Raw genomic sequence first — 25,531 nt, 5'->3', positions numbered from 1 at the left:
GGTGGGAGATCCGATGAGGAAAGGCCAGGTTCTGGGGCTAAGGCAGGCCAGTTTAAATATTCTGGGAGTGGATCTGAAGAAAGCCTTCGTGCTCTGTCAGGGAGATCCTGCCTCCAAACCTGCCTGCCATTGGCCAATCTTGCAGGCAGGCTTGGATCTGTTTCCTGACCGGGGAGGAGAGTGTGATGCTCCCTTGCCAGCCAGGCAGTCCCAGTAGCCGGAGCTCACATTGGATCTCAGTGGGTGGACACATCATGCTTCTTCTTGGGTAGTTAATTCACCCCCCCCACACACACACACACATTCAGCTCTCGCCTGTGGCTTCTAGAAGCTGTCAGCATGCAACAGCAGCCACACCCTAGGAACAGCTTTGACTAGCCGGCTAAACTAGGTAAGGGCAGCCGATGGGTCTCAAACCCTCAGGGAGTTAGTCACTTCCCTTATATGAGAAGACAGGCTCCGGCAGATTGAGTGGACGAGGCCAATAGTTGGTCCAACAGTCAAGAAGGTGGTTTCTGCATGTTCTGTAGGGGGAAGTATGGGGCAGATGGTGTAGCCTTATGAGGCTTTGCCCTCGGGTGGGAAAAATATTGCGCCTGGGAAAGGGAAGTGGGAGTCAACAGACACTCAAGGAATAGTTTCGGAGAAAAGGCTTTTATTTCTACCATCCATGAACTGGTAGAAGGAGCAAGTGTGATAAGTCACAAAAAGCATGCATGAAATTCACAGTCATGTGCACAAGCATATATACCCCTTTCCAGTTCCCTCCTCCTTTCTCCTCCCTCAGGAGTCCCTCTGAGCATGAACAGAAAGCTGTCTTGGGACTATTGGGACTCTTCCCAGGAAAGGGGTTTCAGAGTGTTCAGATATGTTTCAATCTCTTGTTCTGGCATGGTTCCCGGACAGAAAGTAAGTTGCAATGTGGTTCTTTAGCAAGGCCAGAAGGCATGAGAAAGGCCTGAGAAACAATGGACTGTTCTCTACCTTTGTTGCAATCTTTTTAGTTACAGCAAGCAGAATGTTTCTGATGCTTAGCTAATGCCTTTTAGCTGCTGAGAAAAATGATTTTGAAAAGCTCTGAGAAGCTTTGAGCCTGCTTTGGTGGGGGGGGGTGTGACTTCGGGCCTAGGTGAGGTCACCTGTCCTCACCTTCCTTCAATGGGACTCTTCAAACTGGGAAAGTAGTGCATCTAGATGAAGAAAAGCTTTGATCCTAAACCTCCACTGTCGTCTTTGGGAGAAGAAAAGTCAAAGGAGTAAATGCTACACAAATCTGGCGTGGAGCTCGTAAGACGCTTCCTTTCGGCAATTCCTGCAGCCAAGCTGGTGCAAGACGTATTGCTCTGCTTTCCTTTGGACTGTATTAGCGAGGCTGAGAGGTGGGGGTCTTGTCATCTGGGCAGCCCAGGACCCCCGTACACAGTGCTGAGGCTAGTGCACCGTAGAAGGTCACTTCAGTGCTGCTAATGCAGCGGTTTGACTTCCTAAATTCAATTTTGCTATATACATCAGTAACTTCTATCAATATTCTGCTGTATATAATTTTTGGCTACGAGATAAACCAAACTTAAAATGCTCCTCCTCCAAACACGTAGTTTGAGAATCTCTCCCTGCTGTTGAATATTTCTCTCCTCTGTTACTTTACTGAACAACAAAGGGTTTTTCCCCTAACATACAAAAATATTTTAAAAGACCTTCATTGTCTCTGTTGAAAGGTGCAAGGATTTCCCCCTTACCTATGTGTTCCGCCGCAACACAAATGGACGACTCGGGTTTATGGGAGAGTTCTATCCCTTTCCCCTTACAGTGGTACCTTTACCCTTACAGTGGTACCTCGGGTAAAGTACTTAATTCATTCTGGAGGTCTGTTCTTAATCTGAAACTGTTCTTAACCTGAAGCACCACTTTAGCTAATGGGGCCTCCCGCTGCTGCCGCACCACCAGGGCGCGATTTGTGTTCTCATCCTGAAGCAAAGTTGTTAACCTGAAGCACTATTTCTGGGTTAGGGGAGTCTGTAACCTGAATCGTATGTAACCTGGAGCGTGTGAAACCCGAGGTACCACTGTACTTGCTTTTATTAGTGAATATCCCTTTAAGAAAACAAACCCCTCTGCATCCCCCTCCCTTCCTAATCAAAGGTTCTGACTCATGGCTTTTACTGCCGGCAGCCATTTTGCCTGCCAGTTCCTTCCTGGCCTCTCTAGGGAAAGGAGCTCCTTCTCTGTTTTTTCTTTACCCATTTGACCTTGGGGTTCCCCTTTTCATTCCCTCTAGAACTGTAGCCATTCTTCTTTACCTCTCCAAGTATTGGGGTTCCTATTTCTCCTGTCTTTCTGTTTGTAGCAAAGCCTTGTTTATTCAGGCCTCCCCCCCCACTCCCCCCAAAGACATTGTCAGCAGCAGCTGCTTTCTGAGTTGCTGCTTCACTTCTCCTGGGATATCTTCTTCACCATTTTCCCCACTGAAGTTCTCCACTTCGAGAGTCTGTTCTGTTTTCTACAGGCCTCCCCCCCCTTTTTTTTCATACCTAGCAGTTATCCGGGTTGCAGCACCTCCATTTTCCTCAAAATTAAGACAGGCTGTTTTTCTTTTTTAAATTAAAGATGAAGGAACTTCAAAAAACCCACGGCCTCTCCACACAGAGTTAGGCTTAGCTTTAAGAAAAGATTTAGGACTGAGGAGAGAACAGCAGGGCAAAGGGGGCAATGGGCATGCGGGCAAAGACTTTGCACCTGACTGGTGGCATCCGTGAGGTTATGCAGCCCTAGAAGCGCCTCCTTTGCGATTGCTTCCCAGGGTAGCGAAATCCTTCCTTCTTCCTTCCGTCTTCCTCTTGTCTATATTTGCTGCCTTCAATTTGGGCCTCATGTCAGTCCGCTTCGACGACTTAGACCCTGCCGACCGCTTCACGGATCTCGACCAGCTGGTCTTTGCGGCCATGCTGTTGGGTTCCGTGTTCATTGGCATCTTTGTCGCCATGGGCGAAGCCCAACTTAGTCACAGTGACTATTTGATGGGCAGCCACAGCCTGAATTGTTTGCCTGTGGCGTTCTCCCTCGCAGCTAGCTTCACGTCTGCGTTGACCATGCTGGAGACCCCGGCTGAGGTCTACCGCTTTGGGAGCACTGCGGGACTCATCGGTATTGCCTATTGCATCATGGTGGTGATCAGCGCCGAAGTGTTTCTACCCATTTACTACAGGCTGGATATCGGCAGCACCTATGAGGTAGGTAGGAGGTTGCCATGGCCTTTCCAAACCTGTTCCTAGGGCTGAAGACTAATGGTTCCCTGCAAGAGGCATTCTTGTAGCTGTGGCCCATTTCCCCCCATTAATGTTACCTGTGGGCCTGGGTGGAAAGGAGCAGCTTTCAATTGAGCCTGCATTTTCCCTGCATTTTCCCCAGACCAGGACTCAAGGCAGCGTACAGATAAAAATGTAAAAACACAGATCAGAATATTAGATAGAAGAAGTAATGTAAATAAGTACAGGCAAATGGCTCCCAATGCATATGTTATCTTTAAAAAAAAAGATATTTTACATATTTAAGGAAAATTTCACTCGCTAATGGTAACATTCCTTTTCCATGGTGTTGGATTTTTATTTCCAATAATTTAGAAATTTGTTTGTTTGTTAAAAAAGACAATTTAAGTAAAGGAAGAACATATTATGGTTAAATCTTTGATTCTAAGCTTTTGAAATCTCAGTAAAGAAAAATAAAATGGAACTAGAATTACAGGTGGTGAAATATAAGCGCTCTAGCTGAGATTCCTGCATTGCAGGGGGTCTCTACAATTCAAACTCTACAATTCAGTGATTCAATGATGAATATTAGAACACTGATTATTACTTTATTCCTGTGTTTATTTGCTATCTTTATATCCTACTTTTTCCTCCAAGGAACTTTGAGTAGAGTACCTTATTTCTGGTTTTCCGGGATCAGTGGTTTCCAAATTTTTGTCCCTGTGGACCACCTGAAAATTGCAAAATATCTGGATGTACTGCTGCTGCTTGTTGCGTCTGTCTTTCATAACAGTTTTAATACACTATGCTAGATGCTGCATTATCTGTAACCATTTTTACAGACAAGCCTTGGACCACATGAATGGTGGTCCATGAAGCCCGGTTTGGGAACCCCTGTATTAGATAATCCTTCTGAAGTGGATTAGGCCAGCTTCATGGCTGAGTGGGTTAGTAACCCAGGTCTCTACAGTTCTAGTACAGCACTAACTTCTACAACATGCAGGCACGAGCAGAATGCAATTTAACTGTTTGAAGCCCTCATCCTAGAGATACTCAAATGTTTTCACTCCAGACTCTCATGTGGGGATGGGGAAGAAAATTTTCAACAGGCTGCAACTTGCATTCTCCCTTCTTTTCTCTTAGTCATATATGCCATTTAAACAGGAAAAAATATGTAGAAGAACATAAGCATACTTATCAGGCAACAGCAAACCCAGACATACAAAAAATGATTCAGGAGATCTATAATTAGGGTCTCCCGCTTAAAAACAACAAGTAATTGGAAGCTGGACATAGCAAGTTTATATGGAGAGGTGATACTCTGGGAAGAAGATGTTTATTCCTTTCCTCTCATTTCCTTTTCCTGACCTAAATTGCCCTCATTCCCCACAGCTTCTAATAGCTACAGAGGAGTCATCTCACTAATTGCACATAGTTCCATTGACAAACTCTGATATTTACCCAGCTAATTCTCTGAGATATGTACTTAATTTCATTTTAAAGGAATGGTGTCAATACTATTTCTACATATTAAGTAGATTCAGTATAAATATGCATGTTTTGTATAAAATAATTTGTCTCTTTTGCAGTACTTGCAGCTTCGATACAATAAATATATACGCATGCTTGGAACAGTCATGTTTATGATAATAACGGCAAGTACGGTGCAAGATGATGATCTTTTGTATTATTCTATTGTAAATTATAGTTGGACCATAATGTTTAGTTACATAATATTAAATATAAATGTCACTTCCAGAGCTGCTCTTACTCCCAACTAGTTTATTTGACCTTAGTGCTGATAATTTATCAATTGGAATGCCATATCTGGCTACTGTTTGACATCTTTTTGCAGTGTGGTATAGATTGCTTGGCCTTGCTTTAGATTTAAATTAGTTCTCTATTTATCACTTTCCCAAGGACCACATTTTTCAGAGAAGAGGCAAACTTCAGTTATGTTCCCTTCTTGTTACAAATAGATGGAAGTGGGACAGGGAATAATGCATTCATTTATGTCCTAATATCCTACGAGTGCCATAATATACTTTGGTTTCTCTTTTTACCTAAACTGAATACCATGGGCTGATCTATTTGGACCGTTTGGCTGTAGAGGATTGTATCAGAATACAGATTTCTTCAAACCCTTCACAATATAGTTATACAATATGCTGCTTGCAAGGGAGTATAGGCATAAAGATAATAATTGCTAGAAGAGAAATAGGTAAAGCGCATTGGTATTCTACAGAGGCTCACTGTTTACTGTATGTAAAGAATCTCAAGTGTCTGCATTAAAAGTGCATTAATTATGAGACATCTCTTTTGGGTCTCATGTTAGTTGATGTAGCTGAAATGACAGGCATATAGTTAGTATGCTAAGAAATGTCTGATGATTTGTTTGTTTGTATTTGAATGGAGCCAAATTTAATACCATGGTGTTACACCAAATTTTACTATAAACGCTACATAGATATAATGGGTGGACTACTTTCCATTGGCTTCAAACAGCAATGGCAGTCATTTTATGAATGAATAAATAAATGGAATTCTAGAAAAAGTCTGGGCAGGCCTTTAATACGAAGGGTCATATACGAAGGGTTTATTCCTTCAATGGCTTTTCATTTGAAAAAGGGAAAAAAATCACAGTGCCACTACCAATACCAGGTCCTCATTTAGTTTTGTAAGATGAACCATGAGAAGGGTTTTCACCTTTTGAGATTCTAGACTCTGCTGGTGTTTAGGTTTATTATTTACCTCATTTTGAAACATTTCCTGCTCTCTAGCTACTCTCATAGTTTACCTTTATAATTTGCTTCAGTTCTGCCTGAATGAGAGTCTGTGAAGTTTAAAATTTACCTAATTCTTTTCAATGAATTGATCTAGTAACAGTTGCTATTTTACATTTAAATCAGTGTAAGATGGCATAGGACAAATGATTCTGAGAGAGACCATATATTTCACATGGATGTTTATTTGTTCCACCTCCTCAGATAATATACACTGGAATTGTTCTATTTTCTCCATCACACGCCTTGAATAAAGGTAATGTGGAAATACTGTTAAATACATTTTTTAAAATTAAGGTAAAGTTTGACCTGTTATCTTTAATGTGATATTGCAAGATGTAGGCTGACTTCTGTAGGTGTTAAACGAAATACATGAGTGAAATTATGTGTGCCCTGCTGTGTGTAAATAGTATGACACCAAAGTCAATATACAGTCATACCTTGGGTTACAGATGCTTCAGCTTGCGTTTTTTGGGGTTATGGACCGCCGAAACCTAGAAGTACCGGAACGGGTTACTTCCGGGTTTAGGCGGTCGTGCATGCACAGAAGTGCCGAATTGCAACCCGTGCGTGATTGTAGAACTGTGCAACAGTGGAACAGATCACCATGCAAGGTGGTGAACTCTTCTTCATTGGACTTTTTAAAGCCGAGGTTGGGTGCTCTAGTATACCTGTTGCTTACTGTTGAATAAGTATTTATACTCCTTGTCAATAGCAAGCTTAAAATTCATAATTGTGGTGATTTTTCATATGCATTATTTTTTGTTATCTTTCCATTATTTAATTTAATTGTGTTACGTATCTTTCCCCCCCTTTTTCAGTTACAGGAGTTCAGTTGTGGGAGTCTATTATTTCAACAGCAGTAATCTGTACTTTCTATTGCACAGTGGTATGTTAAGAACTTGTTTTAGTAAACAAATGTTCTATTTAAAATTTATGTGGTAAAAAATAAAGAATAACTGCAAATAGAACCCTGGTAACTATAACAAGGAATTCTAATCCAGTGATTGCTACATCTCTCTGTCTGCTAGAACACTCTTATTGGTTGGTTGGTTGGTTGGTTGGTTGGTTGGTTGACTGGTCTGCTAGGAGGCTCATATCAATGAGGCCATCTATATGATTCCCAGGGAGAATCCCATCCAGGTACTGACCAAACCCAAGCCTGCTCAGCTTCAGCAAGGTGGTCTCAAATGCTTTCAGACCATAGCCTGATATCATATCCTCTTAGCAGGCTAGTAAAAAATGTAGGAGCCCATGAACTTTTGGGGGCTTATCTATACTTATACTAGTTTTAGACAACTGTAATGATCCGTGACATCCTTAAATTTTCTGTCTCTCTCTGACAAGCACTGGGAGTCCTCTCGAGCAAGGCATTCTTGGCAAGATGGCCTAAGACAGTGGTTTTCAGTCAATGTGCCACAGCACCCTGGGATGCCTTGAAGGATGGTCAGGGGTGCCTTGGGCAACACTGGTCTCTGTCCCTCTTTCCTTCCCTCCTTCCTTCTGATGCCCTCTTGCGACAAATCTGCCTCCCAAAGGCTAGCACAGCTGTTTGTTGCAGCAGCCCTGGCTACAAGCTCCTCAGGCGAATGGTGCCTCTGGGAATGGCCAAGAGATGCTGGCTTCCTGGAGCTGAGGTAGCCTTGGAGTAAGCAAGCAGTGTGTGAGGGAGCCCAGTCCACCAGTCCTTGCTGTTGGGAACGGACAGACAAGTGGGAGGCCGGCCGGGCAGGCAGGAGCTGTGTTAGCGTTTCTTGTGCTTGCTCTGTGCAATGCCTGCCTGCCTGAGAGGTGAGAATCCAGTGCCAGAGGGGAGCCTTTCTACCATGCAGGCCCAGCGGCACCTACTGCTGCCTTCCAGGGTGAAAAAGATGGTGGCCTCACATTTACTTTTGGCCAGTCTCTGTTGGGCTACTAAGGCTGGGGGCATCCTCTTCCCAGGCCCCCTGGGGGTGCAGCATGAGGAGGCACCTCTCTTTGGGGTGGGGACGGGGCAGCTCAGAAACCAGGGGCGGTGGTGGCTGCTGCCCAGATGACTTCCAAGAAGAGGAGAGAAGAGAGGAGGCTGAGGGAACTCTCCACAAGGGAGAGTTTGAAAAGGGGTGAGGGGATGCTGGCTCTGCAGGCAAGGGGTGGCATAACAGGGCTTCTGAGGCTTGGAGCACATTTCCCCACAGGGGAGCTGCAGAAATAATGTAGTTGGTCAAGGGAGCCATAGACTCAAAGGTTGAAAACCTCTGGCTTAGGAGACTGCCTGCAGCTTCACTGCTATGGCTAGAAACTCTCTTTAAAATTTAAAGCTAAATTTAAAGTCAGTTAGTTAAAATTAGTGTGATTATTTAACTGAGCAAGGACACAGGAACTGGTGCATAAAAATTGAAGCAATTCTACAGAACTATAGGTAGAACTACTTTACTACATACTGTATCTGCTCTTTCCAAATAGGGTGGCCTAAAAGCAATAGTTTGGACAGATGTTTTCCAGTTTACGCTGATGATATGTGCGCTTCTGGCAGTGCTTATACGGGCTCTGATTATTAAAGGAGGAATTGGTCCTATTATAGATGATGCTGTCGATGGAGGAAGAATAACAAAATGGGAGTAAGTGTCTTTTTGGTTAGGCTGCAGTGTAATACCTCAGACATTGAAACCTTTTGGTGTTTAGGTTTCAATGAGTCAACAACGGTAGAAGTAGCATCCTTGATAAAATCTCATGAGCATGGATAAACAGTTGTATCCGGCTGAGCCATACTCAGATTAAACCCATTGAAATCAATGGACTTTAACTAACTTAGATTGGATCTACTCCCAAGTATGATTTATTTATTCATTCATATATATAAAAATACACACTTCCATTTATTAAATATATAAATATTTTATAAAAAAATGCAAGTACAGTAAAACTTAAAATACCATAAACATTAAAAAATAATCATACCAATGACCAACACATCTGGAAAAACTTCAAACAGCTGGGTGTCAACTCAGTGCTTCTCCAGATTTCCTTTTGTACTGCACTTTCCAGGAACGGGTTTTCACTTTTCAAGTCCATGTGCAAGAAGTTCTTCTTCTTCTTCTTCTTTTGGTCCTGGCACTTTCCACAAGGAAACGCACTGTTTACTGTTGAACAGTGCTCCCCCTCCCCCCAAAAAAATATGTTTAGGGGTACTCTCAGTTTCCTACTCACATTGGAATACTGCCCCTCAATGAGGCCAAACTTAGATTCACAAAATGTTTAGGGGTACCCCTGTTCCCCCCCGAAAAAAGCTTTGCTGTTGAATTAGAACAAGTGGCAATTGGGTTTTCTGCAGATTGCCGTTTGTTCCACTTCAGTGATAAATGGTAAGTGTTTCTTGGGAAGGTGCTGGGACAAAACAAAAACCACTCGGACCTGAAAAGTGCAGACCTCCTTTTGGAAAGCACAGTGCAAAAGGAAGTCTGGATGAGCTCTTAGTTGGATACAACTCAATGAGTTGATAGTTTCACATAAAGTGAGCATGAGAGGTATACATACATAGATAAAAGGAAGTTTACTACCAATCTGAAACTCTTTGAATAAATATTTCCTAGTGTCAGTAGGGTGGTATATTCTATGGGTGACATATCCTGTTAACCAACAATACTGCCATCCACCTTTAGGAAGACATCGGAAGGCAGCCATGTATAGGGAAGTTTTTAATGTTTGATGTCTTACTGTGTTTTATTTTGTTGGAAGCTGCCCAGAGTAGCTGGGGTAATCTAGTCAGATTGGTGGCATATAAATAAGAATAAGAATAAGAATAAATTATAGTTTGGTACTGGGGGTGTCACCCAGAGCATAGACTGGGATGAAGAGGATTCTTTTTTGAAAACTTCTAAAATCCCCCTTTTCTTTCACTAAACTCCTCAGATTTATTTTTATGTCAAAACCTATACTTTTAAAATACATATATTTTGTCTCTTAGCTTTGACCCAAACCCTCTGCGAAGGCATACATTCTGGACAGTAGTTGTTGGTGGTACTTTCACTTGGCTTAGCGTATATGGAACCAATCACTGTCAAGTTCAACGATACCTTGCCTGCAGATCGCAACGTGAGGCAAAAAAGTAAGTCCACATATTGTACAGTCATACCTCATGTTACGTTTGCTTCAGGTTGAGCATTTTCAGGTTGCGTCCTGCGGCGACCCAGAAGTAACGGAACAGGTTACTTCCGGGTTTTGCCGCAAAGTGACGTCACGCGAATGTGCAGAAGCAGCGAATCTTGACAGGCGCGGGTTGCGTTCTCTTCAGGTTGTAAATGGGCCTCCAGAACGTATCCTGTTTGCAATCAGAGGTACCACTGTATATCTCTTACTGCAATTCACATATTCTGAAGTGCAGCAGTAGGAGGCTGACATGCTCTTGCCTGTAAGGATGGCTGACCTGTCTTTCAACTAACGGGTTCCCCATGCAACATATTTTTGTGCATTAACTTCACAGAGAAATATGATTTGTAGATAGAAACTACCGTATATACTCGAGTATAAGCCGACCTAAATATAAGCCGAGGCATCTAATTTTAGCACAAAAAACACGGAAAACTTATTGACTCGAGTATAAGCCGGTTGACCACACCACAAACCTGGTGGTGGCTGCAGCAGCGGTGGAAGAACAAGCAGCCCAAAAGGGCTGCTTTCAGGCTGCTCCTTCCTCCTCTGCCTTTGCTGCTGTTGGCAGCGGCAAAGGCAGAGGAGGAAGAAGGAGCTGCCCGAAAGGGCTCCTTTCAGGCCGCTCGTCCCTCCGCTGCTGCCGCCCGCCTCACTTGATTATAAGCCGAGGGGGGCTTTTTCAGCATAAAAAATGTACTGAAAAAGTCAGCTTATACTCGAGTATATACGGTAATTTTCAAAAATTGGATCACCCATGCAGAATTGGAGCAATTGCTGAGTACTTTGCCATTTTGGAGAATCTGTTCTTTTTAAAGGGCATATTTCTTCTTACATTGCATATTTACCAAAAAACCATGTTGGTGAAAATAAGTTACCTAAATTTCTATTTTGCTAATATGATAAATTAACACTAGATATAAATATTTTGCTTATTTATTTATATGACAAAATTTATATACCACTTGATTGCAGTAAAACCCCTAGAAATATTATAATTATCAATAAGATAGTTAAGGACAATACATTTTGTAGTAACTCAACAGAGATTAAAATATGCTATAAGCAGGAGCCAGAGAGTACAGCAAAGGGACCTGCCTGACAGGGAGTTCCAAAGTATAGGAACTAAAAAAGTTTGATGTATTCGAACCATGAAATGACTAGAATGTGGCACCTGTAACAATGCCAGATCTGTGCTTAGCAATAATTTGTAGTGTTGCCAATGCAGGAAACATCTTTCGCATCAGAAAGAGAGTGCCATGAGTAGACCTATTCTCTGTGCAGCAAAGCTGTCCAAAAGCTTGGTGGTATACCCTGAAATTAAAAACTCCTTGCATTAATTCACAGGATTTCCCTTGCATCCGATGGCTTTTTATGAGGCATGATGTTAGCTAGATATGTGTTCTTACAATCTTCTGCTGCTCTTGGAGTCTGAGTACCTTGATACATTAATGTGGCAGTATTCCTCTATTTTAAAATAATTTTGTTAAGAACAAAGCTTTGTTAGCTTTCTTCTCTAACTTTTTTTTTAAACAGATCTCTGTATATAACTCTTGTGGGAATCTGCTTAATTCTGTGTTTTGCAATTGGATGTGGATTTGCAATGTACTCTATATACAAGGATTGTGACCCATGGACTGCCGGCTTTGTGTCAGCACCAGATCAGGTTTAGTTTACTATTGAGTGAAATACTTAAATATGAATTTGATCTACTCTCTGTGTATCTCCCATGGAACTATTTGAGTTTTGAGTAGGGCTTTTGGAAAGATAACATTATTAACATATTATGACAAATAGGAATAAAGGAAAGTGCTATTTTACTTGAAATAATGGACTCAGGAAATAAGAATTTTATATTTATGCAGTTGTATAATTTTATTTTTTTCTGGTTACAGATAGGTAGCCGTGTTGGTCTGCCATAGTCAAAACAAAAAAAATTCCTTCCAGTAGCACCTTAAAGACCAACTAAGTTAGTTCTTGGTATGAGCTTTCGTGTGCATGCACACTGTATGGTATGAGCTTTCGTGTGCATGCACAGTGTATCTGAAGAAGTGTGCATGCACACGAAAGCTCATACCAAGAACTAACTTAGTTGGTCTTTAAGGTGCTACTGGAAGGAATTTTTTTTGTTTTATTTTTTTCTGTAACAAAAAAGTGTGGTGTGTGAAAATAAACTGAAGCCACATATTTGAAAATAAATCTTTATTTTGAACTTAAATAATATCCGAACTTATAACAATACAGGAATGATAATTAGTTATAAAAGTATTTGTATACTGCTGCATCATAAAGAAATACAGTTTACAGCAATAAAAACAAATACAATAAAACCATAAAAGTTCAAAACAGTTAAAAACTGATCTCAATTAACCATTGTGCTCAATTGCAGAATGGAAAAGTTTTCAGCAGGTATTTAAAAATCGGCACAAAAGGCATCTGCTGATGTCTTTTGAGTCAAACTCATTGGATTCAGCCAGAGTTAACATGAACATTTAGCTTTCCCCTGCCCTCTGTTGAAGTAGTGGAGCAGTTCAGGAGACTCATAGGTTTGCAGCTTTTGTCTGCAACCTGGAGGTTCTCTTGCACATTTTTCCTTTTTGTGGCTCTGGCCAGGATGTTTCAGATTCTTTACATGCCTGTTTGGCATAGGCGGCAGCTGCTCACCTGCTCTTTATCTCTTCCTCACTTCTTTCAGCTGTGGATGATGACATCCCTTGGAAAATGGGCTTCTCGGCCCACAAAGAAAGTCAGTACTCACGGGTGGTCTGTAGGCCAGCCCTACATAGATTTTCCAGTCCCAAGGCATCTCCACCCACAAGCTCACACTCCACATCCCAACATAAGCTCCCTCATGACATAAGTACTGGGCACCAAGCCCTGTGCATGCCAGCTGTAGCGAGTACCCAATATGCCAAGATGCCTCACACATCAGAAGATCAAAGCATATTTCTCTTCACAGCCACGGCCTCCGTTGGAGAGCTACAGTTTAAATGGAACATAGTATGACATGACTAAAATGTTTAAAGTTATATTATTCAGACACAGGTTATATATTTAAATGACAGCAAAAAAAATAAATTTTGGGGGATTTTTTTTAGATCATGCCATATCTTGTGATGGATATTTTGGGAGACTTTCCGGGACTTCCGGGACTTTTTGTGGCTGGGACCTTCAGTGGAACATTAAGGTAAATTTGCAAATTGCCATCCTAGATCTAGATTCTGGAAAGTAACTGATTAGTTCTAGCCCATCTTTTTATGCTAAAACTTTGACTCTCGGAACAAATGACAAGCTATGTTAAGCACATGGTGTATTTTTGCAGTCACTATTGTTTTAACATTAAATTACCGCTGTGAGTGGCACAGGCAAAATTAGAAGTTAAAGCTACTACTTAAGAGTTAAAAATGCATAGATGTTGAAGTGAGTTTTAATCCGTTTTGAGTCTATTGCTATTTTAACTTCTTGAAAGTTTAAATTATTGTTGCATTTTTTTCATATTGCTGTTGTTTTATCTTCTTTGTAAACTATTTTGAGGTTGTTGGTTTTTTAAACAATCAAGCGGAGTATAAATTTAATGAAATAAATAGATAAATAAAATGCAAGACCAAACCATACATTAACATAATATAATGCACATTTTGGCCCTCAATCATCTGTTGTTGTATCATGCGGAAGCTTCATGATAGGTTACTCTGATTTATCACAACCATAATGTTTCACAAGAAAAGAAGGGAAATCAGCAGGATGCTAGGAATGCTTCAAAGGCTAGTTAACACCACAGGTGTTGTTAACATTATTAGAAACTGTATGATGTTAAAACATGTGGAGCATGCAGATATTATCAAGGGTAATAGGATGTGAAAGAAGGAGGTTTACAGACTTAAAGTCCATGAAAATTGCCCTTTTGGTTCAGCAATTAGCATTAGGAAAAAACTCCCATTGGAAGCAAAGGAACTCTTTGCTTTAAATGCTAATTGCTATGTTGCGGAAGCTGACATTTAGGAATTTACACTTGCAAGGATGCCTTAAACCTTCCCTTCCCCATGTGCTGCTAACTTTGAGAACAAGTGCATGCTGGGCCTGTTAACATTTATTCTGATCCAGTGTACCCCCACCATTTATTTTTTAAAACTGGGGGCATTACACAGGAACCAGAGCAATTTTGTAGTTTCTGGAGAAATACTGTATTTTGGTATGTTTTCTCTCAAGCTTCAATGTAACTTAAGCACTGTGTCCTTATTCAAGCTGTGTTGAATCCTAAGTGTGTACATCTGAGAAGGCTTCCTTTTCACCTGGAATTTTGGAGACAGGGTGGGGATATTAACCAGGCAATTCCGTCAGGTGAAGACCTCACTCTGCCCTCTGGTACAGTGGGTACTTCAGTACACAACTCATAGTGCTGATGTGTACAGTGATAGGCAAATTAGCCTTGAAACACAACAGCGTATTATGTTGGAAATGCGTGCACACTCTTAAATTTAAAAAGAAACTATGAGTTCCAACTTACTATAAGTTCCAACATTGAGTGGGGAACTTGGTATAACCTCATAGGAGCTGTGGTGCCAGTGGCACTACAGTGGAGATACCAGCTCTATAGCTTGGCAAAAATGTTTTCCACACTTGATGTCATTTTCCATGGAATGCTAATGCAGATGATAAATTCACCAAGTGGTTAATGTAGGAAAGCCATTCCACTTTTGACTCTAAACTTTTAACTAGCATTAGAATCGTGGTAGAAGGGGGTAGAATCTCACCCTGGTTTTGTCAATACACTGAGGTCCAGCGCCGAGGGCCTTCTGGCGGTTCCCTCACTGCAAGATACGAGGTTACAGGGAACCAGGCAGAGGGCCTTCTTGGTGGTGGCGCCCGCCCTGTGGAATGCCCTCCCATCAGATGTCAAGGAAATAAACAACTATCTGACTTTTAGAAGACATCTGAACTGTTTAGGATTTTTTTAAATATTTGATGTTTTAATCTGTTGGGAGCTGCCCAGAGTGGCTAGGGAAACCCAGCCGGATGGGTGGGGTATAAATAATCTATTCTTATTCTTATAAATGACTAAACAAATTTGTGGTGAAAACCCCTTACTGCTTTGTGAGTTGGTCATCTGTATATTAAAACTCTGTTTCTGCAGCTCCTCAAATTAGTTTAATTCCCTTGATTCAGTTTTTAATATTTTTGAACTATTTAAATATTTTAAATATTTGTCAGTAAAGATGCAAAATATTTTAATTTTACATTCCTTAGTACAATGTCTTCCAGCATCAATGCGTTAGCTGTTGTAACTGTGGAAGATCTTATTAAACCTAATTTCAAAGTCTCTGAAACAAGCTTGGCATGGATTTCCGTTGGAACTAGTAAGTTTACATGTGACATCTTCTATCTTAAAAAAAACAACAACAACCCTGTATCCTCTTCCCCTGCTAATAGTAAAATACAACAGAGTTACACTAGAAAAGATACGGGGTAAGGTTAGAACATGTGTGGGTCCAACAACAACTGGGAGGCCACCATTTTCCTCTGGCAGAGCTGGGATTTGAGCTAGGTGTCCCAGATCCAAGTCCATTTCTAGTTGCTGAACCATTTTGGCTTTAGGCCATAACTGAATTTAGGCCAAGAGTAACATGGCAATTTCAAATTTATTAGGAAGATGTTGCACAAGGGAGTTTCTTACTCTAGTCATAAATGATACTCAGCTAAACATGCATAGTAAGCTTTTTTTAGCTATGCAAATAGGGTGTAACAGAAATTTCATGTGCTAATTTTATTATGTTTAAACTAATATCTAGCATTTAAGGCTCTTAGAAAATTATTTTCATATTAGTCCTCTGCTAAGGGGGGAGGAAATGGCAGTTTATTGGTTTGAGCATTCCTCAGAGTAAATCCTAATAGCCACATGTGATTTTATAATTGGCAAACAGAGAAACTTTTAAGTCAGTTGCATAATTAAGTTGTCCTATAAACGTTTTATGCATTTATCCAACTAGAGGTGCTGTATGGTTCAGTGTGCCTTTCCATGGCTGGAGTGGCATCTGTTATGTCTAGCTTTTTACAGGTAGGTGTCATTTAACTGCTATTTTAAGTCTCATCCTTCTTAAAATAAGTTGCTGTATTGTTGTGTGCACTTCCAAAACGTTAATTTTCATAATTTAGTGCTCTGCTGGCAGCTTAAGTGACTAGCATCATCCATCTTCCCAAAGGCACTCTGGGAAGGCAGAATGGTGGTGACACAAGCTCTCGTCCTGAGCTGCCAAAGGTACCAGCAGAGTTACTGGTTTTTAAAAAGTAAATGAAAGGGAAGAAAAGGGAAGGAGCAATTCCTCTCCTAGAAAGTTGCAAATTGCTTGGACTGCCCCAATTTGCCGACAAGACCCTCTGCAGTCAGGTGAGCTCTAAAGCAGGGTGAAAGGAGACCATCCCTAGTTTGCTTTAGTAATTATGTGGGCTTGGGAAATGAATCTCTAACCTGGCTATGTTGAGTGAAACTCATTGAAAAAGTAATCAATTTAAATACAGTATACCAAGAAATTTGATTGACTCTTTTTCCTATGCTGAAATAGATTGTCCCTGGTATTCTTATACTGTACTGCCTATTGGTCTGTTTTTTTTTAAGTACTTGCTGTAGTAGGGATGCAGTTAATACCATTGGGGTTTTTATTCACAAGTGGATGAAGTTTGTTAGAATGGAGTGGGATGCCATTCCACTTGTTCAAACAGACCTAAAACAAGCTTTTAAACATATATAATTGATGCTGATTCAATTTGAAGCAAAACCATTGCACTTCCCTTTGTCCTGCAATGATTCCCAAAGCAAAAATCACATATAACCTGAGGGAGGCAGGAATGCTTTCAATATCCTTCAGTATATCTGCTCCCATTTAGTTTGGAGAAAGGTCGTGAAACTATTGACTTTCCCCCAGTTCACCAGCAATCTGTCTAGATAGCAGGGTGCTAATTTACCTCCCTAAGAAGTTATTATTTCAGATTGAAATGTATTCTTGGTCCTTTCTGATTCTATGCTGTGGGAGTGGTGAGAGAGGTGCACAGATCTTTAATTGGATCAGGTTGTCCTTGTCCCACTACATAAAACAAAACATGCAGCACAAACATGTAGTGCTGCCAGGCAGGTGGGAAGAAGGGGCAGCTAACCCACCTTTGCAGGACATGCCCCATTCTACTTAAAGTGACTCAGAGATAAATAAATCTTTGCTACCACTTTGATGGCTCAAAAGTACAATTTGGAGGGGGGAAAGGCTCTAGGGTAGGAGATTCTCTGAATGTAGCTGCCATCTATGCCCATTCCGACAGGAAGCAAAGACTTCCTTTAATTTGTGTCAGGGTTGAGATCCCTGATGGCAAAGGAAGGTAAAGGTATATGATGCTCATGGACCTACCCCAAAGGGATTGAAGCAACTTGAATCATTACCATTCACCTCATAAACTATATTACAAGGATCACAAGATGTGCAGGCATAGGAGCCATTCCTGTAGTTGCTGTAGAGATGAACACCATTGGCGGTTGCCAGCTCCCATAGATGCTCTAGTGGTGTTCACAATAATCTTTGTGGTTTAGTGGCACACCCTCCAGGGGATATTGTTTTGCCCTTGTTTCAGTGTGATCTGGATCAACCTGGGTTTCAACAAATGAAGCAGACACTAGAAAGTCTCCTTTCTAGAATGGAATTTACATTAACATGTTTTGCTGAGAGTCGGAGGGATTTCGTTGTTGAAGTAGACAGGCTAGTTCCTTGGTAATTGCCTTATGTGTGGGTCTTTAGTATAGGAAAGGAGGCTGCTTTGTGCCAGAGGCCAAATGGGCCTCACCTGGCTGGTAGTGAGAATGACAGTAGGCAGAGTGGTGTGTGAGAGCTGGAAGCAACGAGTGAGAGCCATGCTTGATTTCTGTTTGAATCCAAGGCTGTGGCTATGAGAGAAGCAAGACCTTCTGGGATGAAAATGCTATGAGCCCCTCCATTGTAGGCACAGGTTTTGTATTTTTGGAAGCAAACCATATCATAAAGACAGTACAGGTTCCACTGCCCCTCATTCCAAGGAAACCAAAGCCTGAGGATATGCCTGGAACCTCTGGAATCTCGCACCGCTTAGAGATTGGGGTGATGCACCATTATTCTTTCTCATTAGGTTCACGGAGCTATGGTAATGGTTAACAGGGCACTGAATATAGTGCAACATGGGACATCTGCCACAATATCATTTGAGGGCTGCTTCTCTCTGGTTAAATCCATCTAACAATATTTGTGTCTGTTCACACATTTATGAAACATTTTATTGGCCTCAGTTTGCTCAGAGGATTCTCCTCAGTAAGTACTCATGAAGTGTTTCGGCCTGCCATATACAAGTATTGCTACATTTTACCTTGAAAATTTTCCTCCTGCATCCCTAGCAGAAAATGGGTATTTTTATTTAGGTAAATTTCTATTCTGGAGAAAAACAATAAGTAATGCTTCCTGTACTTACCAGAGTTTGTTATTTTTCCTCCCTACCTCAGGCGGCATTCAGTCTTTTTGGAATAGTTGGTGGCCCTCTTTTGGGGATATTTTCTTTGGGCATCCTCATGCCTTTCGCAAATTCTAAAGTAAGTACTTGTCTTTCATCCTACTCTCCCTAAATGGAGCGGGGTAGGGAGTGGTGATCACCTTTCATATTTTAGCATTTCAGAGAGTTCCTTGCGTCATTACCAAGCATCTTCACACACAGAGTGAAACAGACTCTTTGTTCAGACAAGACTTAATGCTATGCCATGGTTTAGCATTCTGTCAACAAGCAATTGGGAGCCCAGCACTCACCCACTTCCTCTCAACGCCTTGTGTGTGGTCCTGCCCTGCCATTTACCCTGGTTGGATGCAATCCATAATTCGCCATTTCATTGGAAGCAGCAAACTATGGCTCCCTTCTTCTAGGATAAGGAGGCAGAAACCACATATACATTAGGGAAGAGTGTTAGCCTAGAGTCCTGACTACAATGGTTTGGTTATTTCTCAACCACCCTGAAATATAAAAGGCAAAGTGATACAATGAATTTAATCTAAAAAACATTTTCCATTGTAGAAAACTTCAAATAAACTGTACTGATAACTCTGCACAAGGAGCAGTCCTTTAGTTATTACATCTTAAAGGCCTTTACGATCAATTTTAAGAACTGCAGCGTAGATCCCAGGTTGAAGTAACGCAAATAAGCCCAAGTGAAAACACATGTTCTGGAAGCACTTGTTACCAACAGTACTTTAATTTCAGTATAAAAGTAGAGTGCATTCTACAACTGGGAACTTGAAAAATAAGCCAGTTTGAATTCTTAGTTATTCTTGAAAAGAGTTCCCCAGGAAATAAATGTTTGGAGAAAAGCAAATGCCTTGTAGTCTATTAACTTTGGTTAATAGAATTTATTTTCATGATGTTGCTATCTTAGCTTCAACTTCTTCACTAAGTTACAGGTAGGCTTCCTGATGCAGAGTCCCCTATACACAGAAATAGGCACACAGAATTTCTCTGCGGTTGCTTCTGGGTCTGCTTTCTCCATTGTAACAAATGGCGAACTGCAACAGAGCGCTGGGTTGAGGGCAAGGACTTTTAAAAAATGGTGCCCTAAAAGTAGCTGTCAGAGCTGCCCAAGGTCCCAGCTCACAGAGGACCAACGCCAGTTCTTGTTATATACAAAAGTCTTTATTAAGGTTCAGTTTCGATTCCAAAGCCGCGGCGCGCAGCTCTACATCTCAACCCTAGACCGCTGAAGCTCCGTCTGAATCTCCTCCCCCCAGACACCAGTTCAAGACCCTAGCCTTGCTCCACCTCTTCCTTTGCTCCTTTCTCCTCTGGGTCCGTCTGCCCGCCAGGGTGTTGCCCTTTCTGGACTCTTCTGATGCTGAAGAGTCCCCGGATTCTTCCCCCTGCCTCCGGCGTGCTTTAGGACCTGGCTCCCAATCCTCGCTCCCAGCTGTCCCGCGCGCCTGTGCATTTGAACTTGGCGCGCGCCCAGCCGGCAACTTTCCTCCTGACCGTTACGCTGCTTCTGTCACTGCTTCCCCCTTCGGGGGGGCTCGCTGGATCTGACTTCCCCTCTGTTCCCTCACTCAGCGATAGGGGCGTGGTCAGCCCTGACTCATCCTCTCTTTCCCCTGGAGGGGAAGCCGGTCCTGACACATGGGACTCTTCCCCCCCGCTACGCTCTGGTGGGGAGACTGGTCCCGATCTCCAGCTGCTGCTTTGGGAGTCACCGCTGGTCCCTTGCTTCTGGTGCGTCCCTCCTGGGACCCCCCTTGCTCTGGCTATCGGTGCTCCCTTCTGGGAATCTTCCGAATCACTGGACAGACTCATGGACTCTCTTCCCCCACTGTCATCCTCATCTACGCTGCCCTCGGATTGTTCTCCTTCGCTCTCCGCTTCCTCTTTCCCCTGTGCCTCTGCTCCTGAACCCCTGACAGTAGCCAATAAGATTCGTTTAATATTGGGTAGGTGGCATTAATTTCCTTTAAAGAACTGGACCCAGGGCCTTTTGGTTTTTACATGATTTTTCTCTATTGTTATTGTTTAGCTTTCATTGTGTGTAACTTTGTTTCTTAGGGTGCATTTTCAGGTCTACTTTGTGGGTTTATTATTGTTTTGTGGATTGGATTTGGGTCTCGGAGGCACCCTGCCCCTCCACACAGAACATTGCCATTGCCCCTTTCAGTTAGAAACTGTACAAAATACAATACTACACAGTTGACTACTACTCTCCATCCTACAACTTCTGCAAGGTACGTACAAGAAGTCAGTGACAAATTTGATACGATTGAATGTTTCATATTGTTTGGCTTTTTTATCGTATAGTATGTTTTCATACATTCTTTTAACTTCCTTTTTTATTGACCTTTACTATGTTATTGTTGGTCCTCTTAGGATTCTTTTTGGCACAAACATTATTATGTACGTGCTCCTATATAAATTGAAATATACTGTATACAGTAAGGCAAATCTGGTAACTTTAATGATGGATGCTTTATTTATCATTCAGTTTCTTAAAAAGTAAACAAAGTATCATTAATAGAGCGATCTGTATGCCTGAACATCAAAGAGGTGTGTTGGTTACCTACCCACAGAACAGAAAACTATTTCATAATCCTCCCTATGTCTTTAGGATTGCATACCAACTGCAATTCTGTGTACAGTGGTACCTCGCAAGACGAATGCCTCGTAAGACGAAAAACTCGCAAGACAAAAGAGTTTTTTGTTTTTAGAGTTGCTTCGCAAGACGAATTTCCCTATGGGCTTGCTTCGCAAGACAAAAACGTTTTGCAAGTTTGTTTCCTTTTTCTTAAAACCGTTAATACCCAGGGAATCCGTGCTTCGCAAGACGAAAAAACTCGCAGAACGAATTAATTTCGTCTTGCGAGGTATCACTGTATGTCTGCTCAGAACTAAGTCCTATTGAATTCAATGGGACTTACTCTCGGGAGGTTTGTACAGCCTTTAGCAGTTTAAATTATAGTGGGTAGGATTCAACTAATGAATCCCATCAGTGGACACCCTGAGCAAGGACACTGGCTTGAGCTGTGGGCTTTCCCCGCTCTCCTCTACCTGCATTGTACAAACTAGCTCAGGGGGACAATCAGGAGAGCCCCTGGAACAGCACATGGGGGCAGGAAAGGGAGACCATTCCAGCTGGCAAGCCAAAATGCTTGCCCTGGCAGAACAATAATCTTAGCACAATGTTGAATTCCTCTCAGTGTGTTTGTGGATAGTATTATTGCATAATTCTATGAAATTAATATTAAATATTTTATTTGTTTAATTCCAGACCTGACAAAAAAGATTACTGGTGGTTCTCACTGTCATATCTATACTTCAACCCATTAGGAACTTTGATCACATTTACTGTGGGATCAATTATGAGTTTAGTAACAGGTACCTTTTTCTGGTTTTGACATAAGCATCAAAATTTGTGTCTGCAGTTCTTTCTGATTTGTTGCTATATGTATTTGAGGTATAACACATGCTTCCTTAGTCTATCGTTTCCCCCTATAAATGTAGGTCTTCATTGAGCAGCTATGTCCATACTAACAAACAATATGTGCTCAATTTTTATCGGCCCTTTTCTATAGAAATGATTGGCCCTGGAAGAAGTGTAGTCGTGCACAACTAATTATATGCAGAATCTAGAGGTCCCAGATGGCCATCCACATTAGTGGGTGCATCCAAGCATTCTCTCTTGGGTGTTGGAGGTCTCTATGTGAGTTTAGTGTGCCCTATCACTAAGAGGCAGGGAACTCTGTATCTTGAAAGAAAGTGCTCAGCTGAGGCCTTAGTTTGTTTCCGGCCTCCACTTGGAAGCAGACTACTTGAACACTGCTGTCCTCCGCATTCTTCTACTCAGGCCTGTACCTTTCTTTCTCATTGTCTCTATTAATTTTGCAGCCATTTTCTTCTGTCCTCCTACGTCTCTGCTCAGATCTTTGTCTCTGGGGGAGGGAGGAATGCCTCTTTTCTTTCTCTCCTCAGATCTTGTTTCTCTGAAGAGGAAGACAAAATGAACAACCCTTTCTCGGCCTCTCTCACCAGCCATTTTCTCCCTCTTCTGGTTCCTGAGAAAGACTAGGATTGGGAAAGCATTTTAGAAGCAGACCACTGTGCTCTCCTCCTTGCATGTGTGTGTGCTCCACTGAGAGATGCCACACCAAGAGCTTTGTGGTAGCTGCATTCCTGACCTTATTCCCCGAGAGCAGTATCAAAATTGGTCACAGATTGCTCTTTGGAACACTGTGGAGCCGGATCTGCTCAAAGCAGCTGGGAACTCAGCACCCAATCTCCTGCACCTTCTGCAGCAGGTGGTGATGCAGAGTCAGCCCAAAGTAGAATCTGCCACATCCTGGCCCTCTTGTTTCATCAGCAGCCTAGGAATAGCATTTTCTCTCTATTACCTCATCTCCTCTGCCTCTTTTCTTTTTCCTGATACAGAACCATCAGCCAGCTACCTTCCTCCCTGTGTCCTGAGAAAGGACTAGGGTGAAGGTCTTTCCTTGGAGCAATACATTCTGGGTGAGTGGCTGGGAAGCCACCTGCGCTGCTGCCACTTTGCCAACAACACCCATCATCCTTGGCCATGCTTACTCAGGCTGAAGGATGCTAAAATTCATCAATGTCTGGAGGACCAAAGGTTCCCCACACCTGGGCTAGGAGTGTACATGATCAGGTTATATCAGTACCTGAACTGCACTAGTCTTAATAAAAAGTATTGAGAGAGATCGTGTTGTTAATAAACTATCTTCTAGGGGGATTAGACCAACATGTGGAAAGCAAACTTATGTATGGCAAAGAGGACATAATGGCCAACTTCAGGTATTGGAAAAATAAATGGGTAAGTAAGGTTTTAAGTTCTCATATGTATTTCATAGGCAGATAGCTTATCCTTGCTTCACCACTTCTCCAAGGGAAACCTGCAATTTAGTGCTGAATCAGAGTGGATGGCAGTCAGATTTTCCATTAATTGCCATTTGTTGCCAAAGAGGTTTTCCAGGGAAAAGCAGAAAAGTGCCTAGAAAGCATGGGACCAGCAGACGTGTGGACAACCCCAGGGTCTATCCATCTTAACTATGCTGTATGCTTATTTAAATTCACAACCTAATCTCAGACATTCTATGCAAGCATGCATGCACTGGGAGCACAAGGGTTCCTTGTGGAGTACCAGTTCCAACTAAAGATCTTCCTGTCACCTCATCACCCTTGGTGGGACTTCCTTGCCCTTCTCCAAGGCCTGGGTACATGGGATTCATCAGCAGGTGTCAAATATGTAGGGTTTTGAACATGTGCAAGATCTAGTTCAGAAAGTAATCCAGCCAGAGATTTCTCAGTAAATTTAGCCATTGTGGAATAAGAAGAGATCCTCTTGTAAATCAGAAACTGGTTCAAGTAACAGGAAGCAGAGGATAGGCATAAATGGGCAGTTATTCCAAGGGAGGGATGTAGAAAGCAGAATTCCTCTATGGACTTGTGTTGGGACCTGTTTTTTAACTTGTTCATAAATGGTCTAGAGCAGTGTTCCCCAAACTTGGGTCTCCAGTTGCCCAAGAATGAGACCTTGAGGTAATAGCTCAATGAAGAAGTTGAACCAATGTGCAGCTGCTGTGAAAAAGGCAAATTCCATGCTAGGGAGCATTAGAAAAGAAAATGAAACTGCCCAAATCATAATGCCAGTATATCAATCTATGGTGCAACTGCATTTGGAATAATGTGTACAGTTGTGGTTGCCTCACGTCAGAAAGGATATTGTAGAGTTGGAAGAGCTTCAGAAAAGGGGCAACTGAAATGATCAAGGAAAGTGGAGTGACTCCCCTGTGACTAAAGGTTGCAGGATGGGGTGGTGGTGTTTAGAGAAAAGGCAAATAAGAGGTGACATGATAAAGATGTATAAAAATAAGTTTCTTCTCTCATAACACTAGAACTTCATTGGCCTCAATTAAGCTGAATGTTTAAAGATTCAGGATAGAGCAAAGAAAGGTTTTCTTCATTCAGCATAAACTATAGAATTCTCTCCCATAAGAGGCAGTGATAACTACCAACCTCAGTGGATTTAAGAGAGGATCCATACAATTTCATGGATAAGGCCACCAGTGTCTACAGTTTGAGGTTATGGTTCTGAATACCATCTGCTGGAAATGGCAGGAGGGGATAATGCTATTCCACCGAAATCCTGCTTGTGTGATTTCCATAGGCATCTGATTGGCTGTTGTGAGAGCAGGCCCAATCCAGCAGGCCCTTCTTATTTTCACACACACTGCATTTACTGGAGCAAGGTCATGCATTTCAACCGCAGCTTTTATACCTAATCCCATTGAAACTAGTGCTCTTAAGCGTAGTTGGCACTGGACTTTGCAAGAGAACTAGAATTTTCTTATATATATGAAATTCTGACTGTTACAATTATAGGTACAGCTGTCCAATAGGCTTCGTCCAACAGTGCAGCCAATACAGCCAGTTGCTTGTGGCCAATTACCGTCTACAACTGGTGCTGTAGAAGATACCCTACCTTTGGAAGGTAACAGAGAAAGAAAGAGCACCCTATTTTCGGAAGGGAAGAGCAGTCTACTTTTGGAACCGAAGAGCACCCAACTTTTGGAAGGGAAGAGCAATCTACTTTTGGAACCGAAGAGCAACCTACTTTTGAAAGGGAAGAGCAACCAAATTTTGAAAGGGAAGAGCGGCCTACTTTTGGAAGGGAAGAGCAACCAACTTTTGAAAGGGAAGAGCGGCCTACTTCAAAAGCATCTCAAGTGAAAAATAAAAATGAGCATGCAGTACAAAGTCCAGCTGTGTTTGGTTTTATTAATTCTAATTAAAAATGGAAACTCTGGGTCCCCCTCCCAGTAAATCAGTGTTGAAACAGTC

General features: G+C 41.9%; 1 protein-coding gene across 3 annotated transcripts; it reads left to right on the top strand.

The window, feature by feature from the left end:
* The first annotated feature begins 298 nt into the window (after positions 1-298).
* On the top strand, positions 299-25,450 carry LOC309379101 (sodium-coupled monocarboxylate transporter 1-like). 3 transcript variants are annotated; one of them, XM_081927937.1, is made up of 16 exons: positions 299-391; positions 3,064-3,227; positions 4,832-4,897; positions 6,230-6,281; positions 6,847-6,914; positions 8,471-8,625; positions 9,972-10,112; positions 11,690-11,819; positions 13,252-13,340; positions 15,401-15,510; positions 16,141-16,208; positions 18,663-18,749; positions 20,732-20,907; positions 21,948-22,054; positions 23,419-23,504; positions 25,073-25,450. In XM_081927937.1, the coding sequence occupies exons 2-16, from the start codon at positions 3,087-3,089 to the stop codon at positions 25,418-25,420; spliced, it is 1,824 nt and encodes a 607-aa protein (XP_081784063.1). In that variant the 5' UTR covers positions 299-391; positions 3,064-3,086; the 3' UTR covers positions 25,421-25,450. The 3 variants fall into 3 exon arrangements, with proteins under 3 accessions (XP_081784063.1, XP_081784062.1, XP_081784061.1); XM_081927936.1 differs by lacking the exon at positions 299-391 and adding an exon at positions 1,558-1,591; XM_081927935.1 differs by lacking the exon at positions 299-391 and having other exon boundaries at positions 2,084-3,227.
* Positions 25,451-25,531: the final 81 nt, after the last annotated feature.

Source organism: Podarcis melisellensis, assembly GCF_964234715.1.
Source record: "Podarcis melisellensis genome assembly, chromosome: 10".
Taxonomy (NCBI): Eukaryota; Metazoa; Chordata; class Lepidosauria; order Squamata; family Lacertidae; genus Podarcis; species Podarcis melisellensis.
The sequence above is the reverse complement of the archived record's forward strand: the minus strand, read 5'-3'. Positions and strand labels throughout refer to the sequence as shown.

What these genes read in the sequence shown, in the direction of transcription:
- LOC309379101 (XM_081927935.1), top strand. Translation starts at nt 2,868, where the DNA reads ATGTCAGTCCGCTTCGACGACTTAGACCCTGCCGACCGCTTCACGGAT. An exon ending in TTGTGTCAGCACCAGATCAG is followed by an intron (nt 11,820 to 13,251) that starts GTTTAGTTTACT and finishes GATTTTTTTTAG; the next exon opens with ATCATGCCATATCTTGTGAT. An exon ending in GGTATTGGAAAAATAAATGG is followed by an intron (nt 23,505 to 25,072) that starts GTAAGTAAGGTT and finishes TTACAATTATAG; the next exon opens with GTACAGCTGTCCAATAGGCT.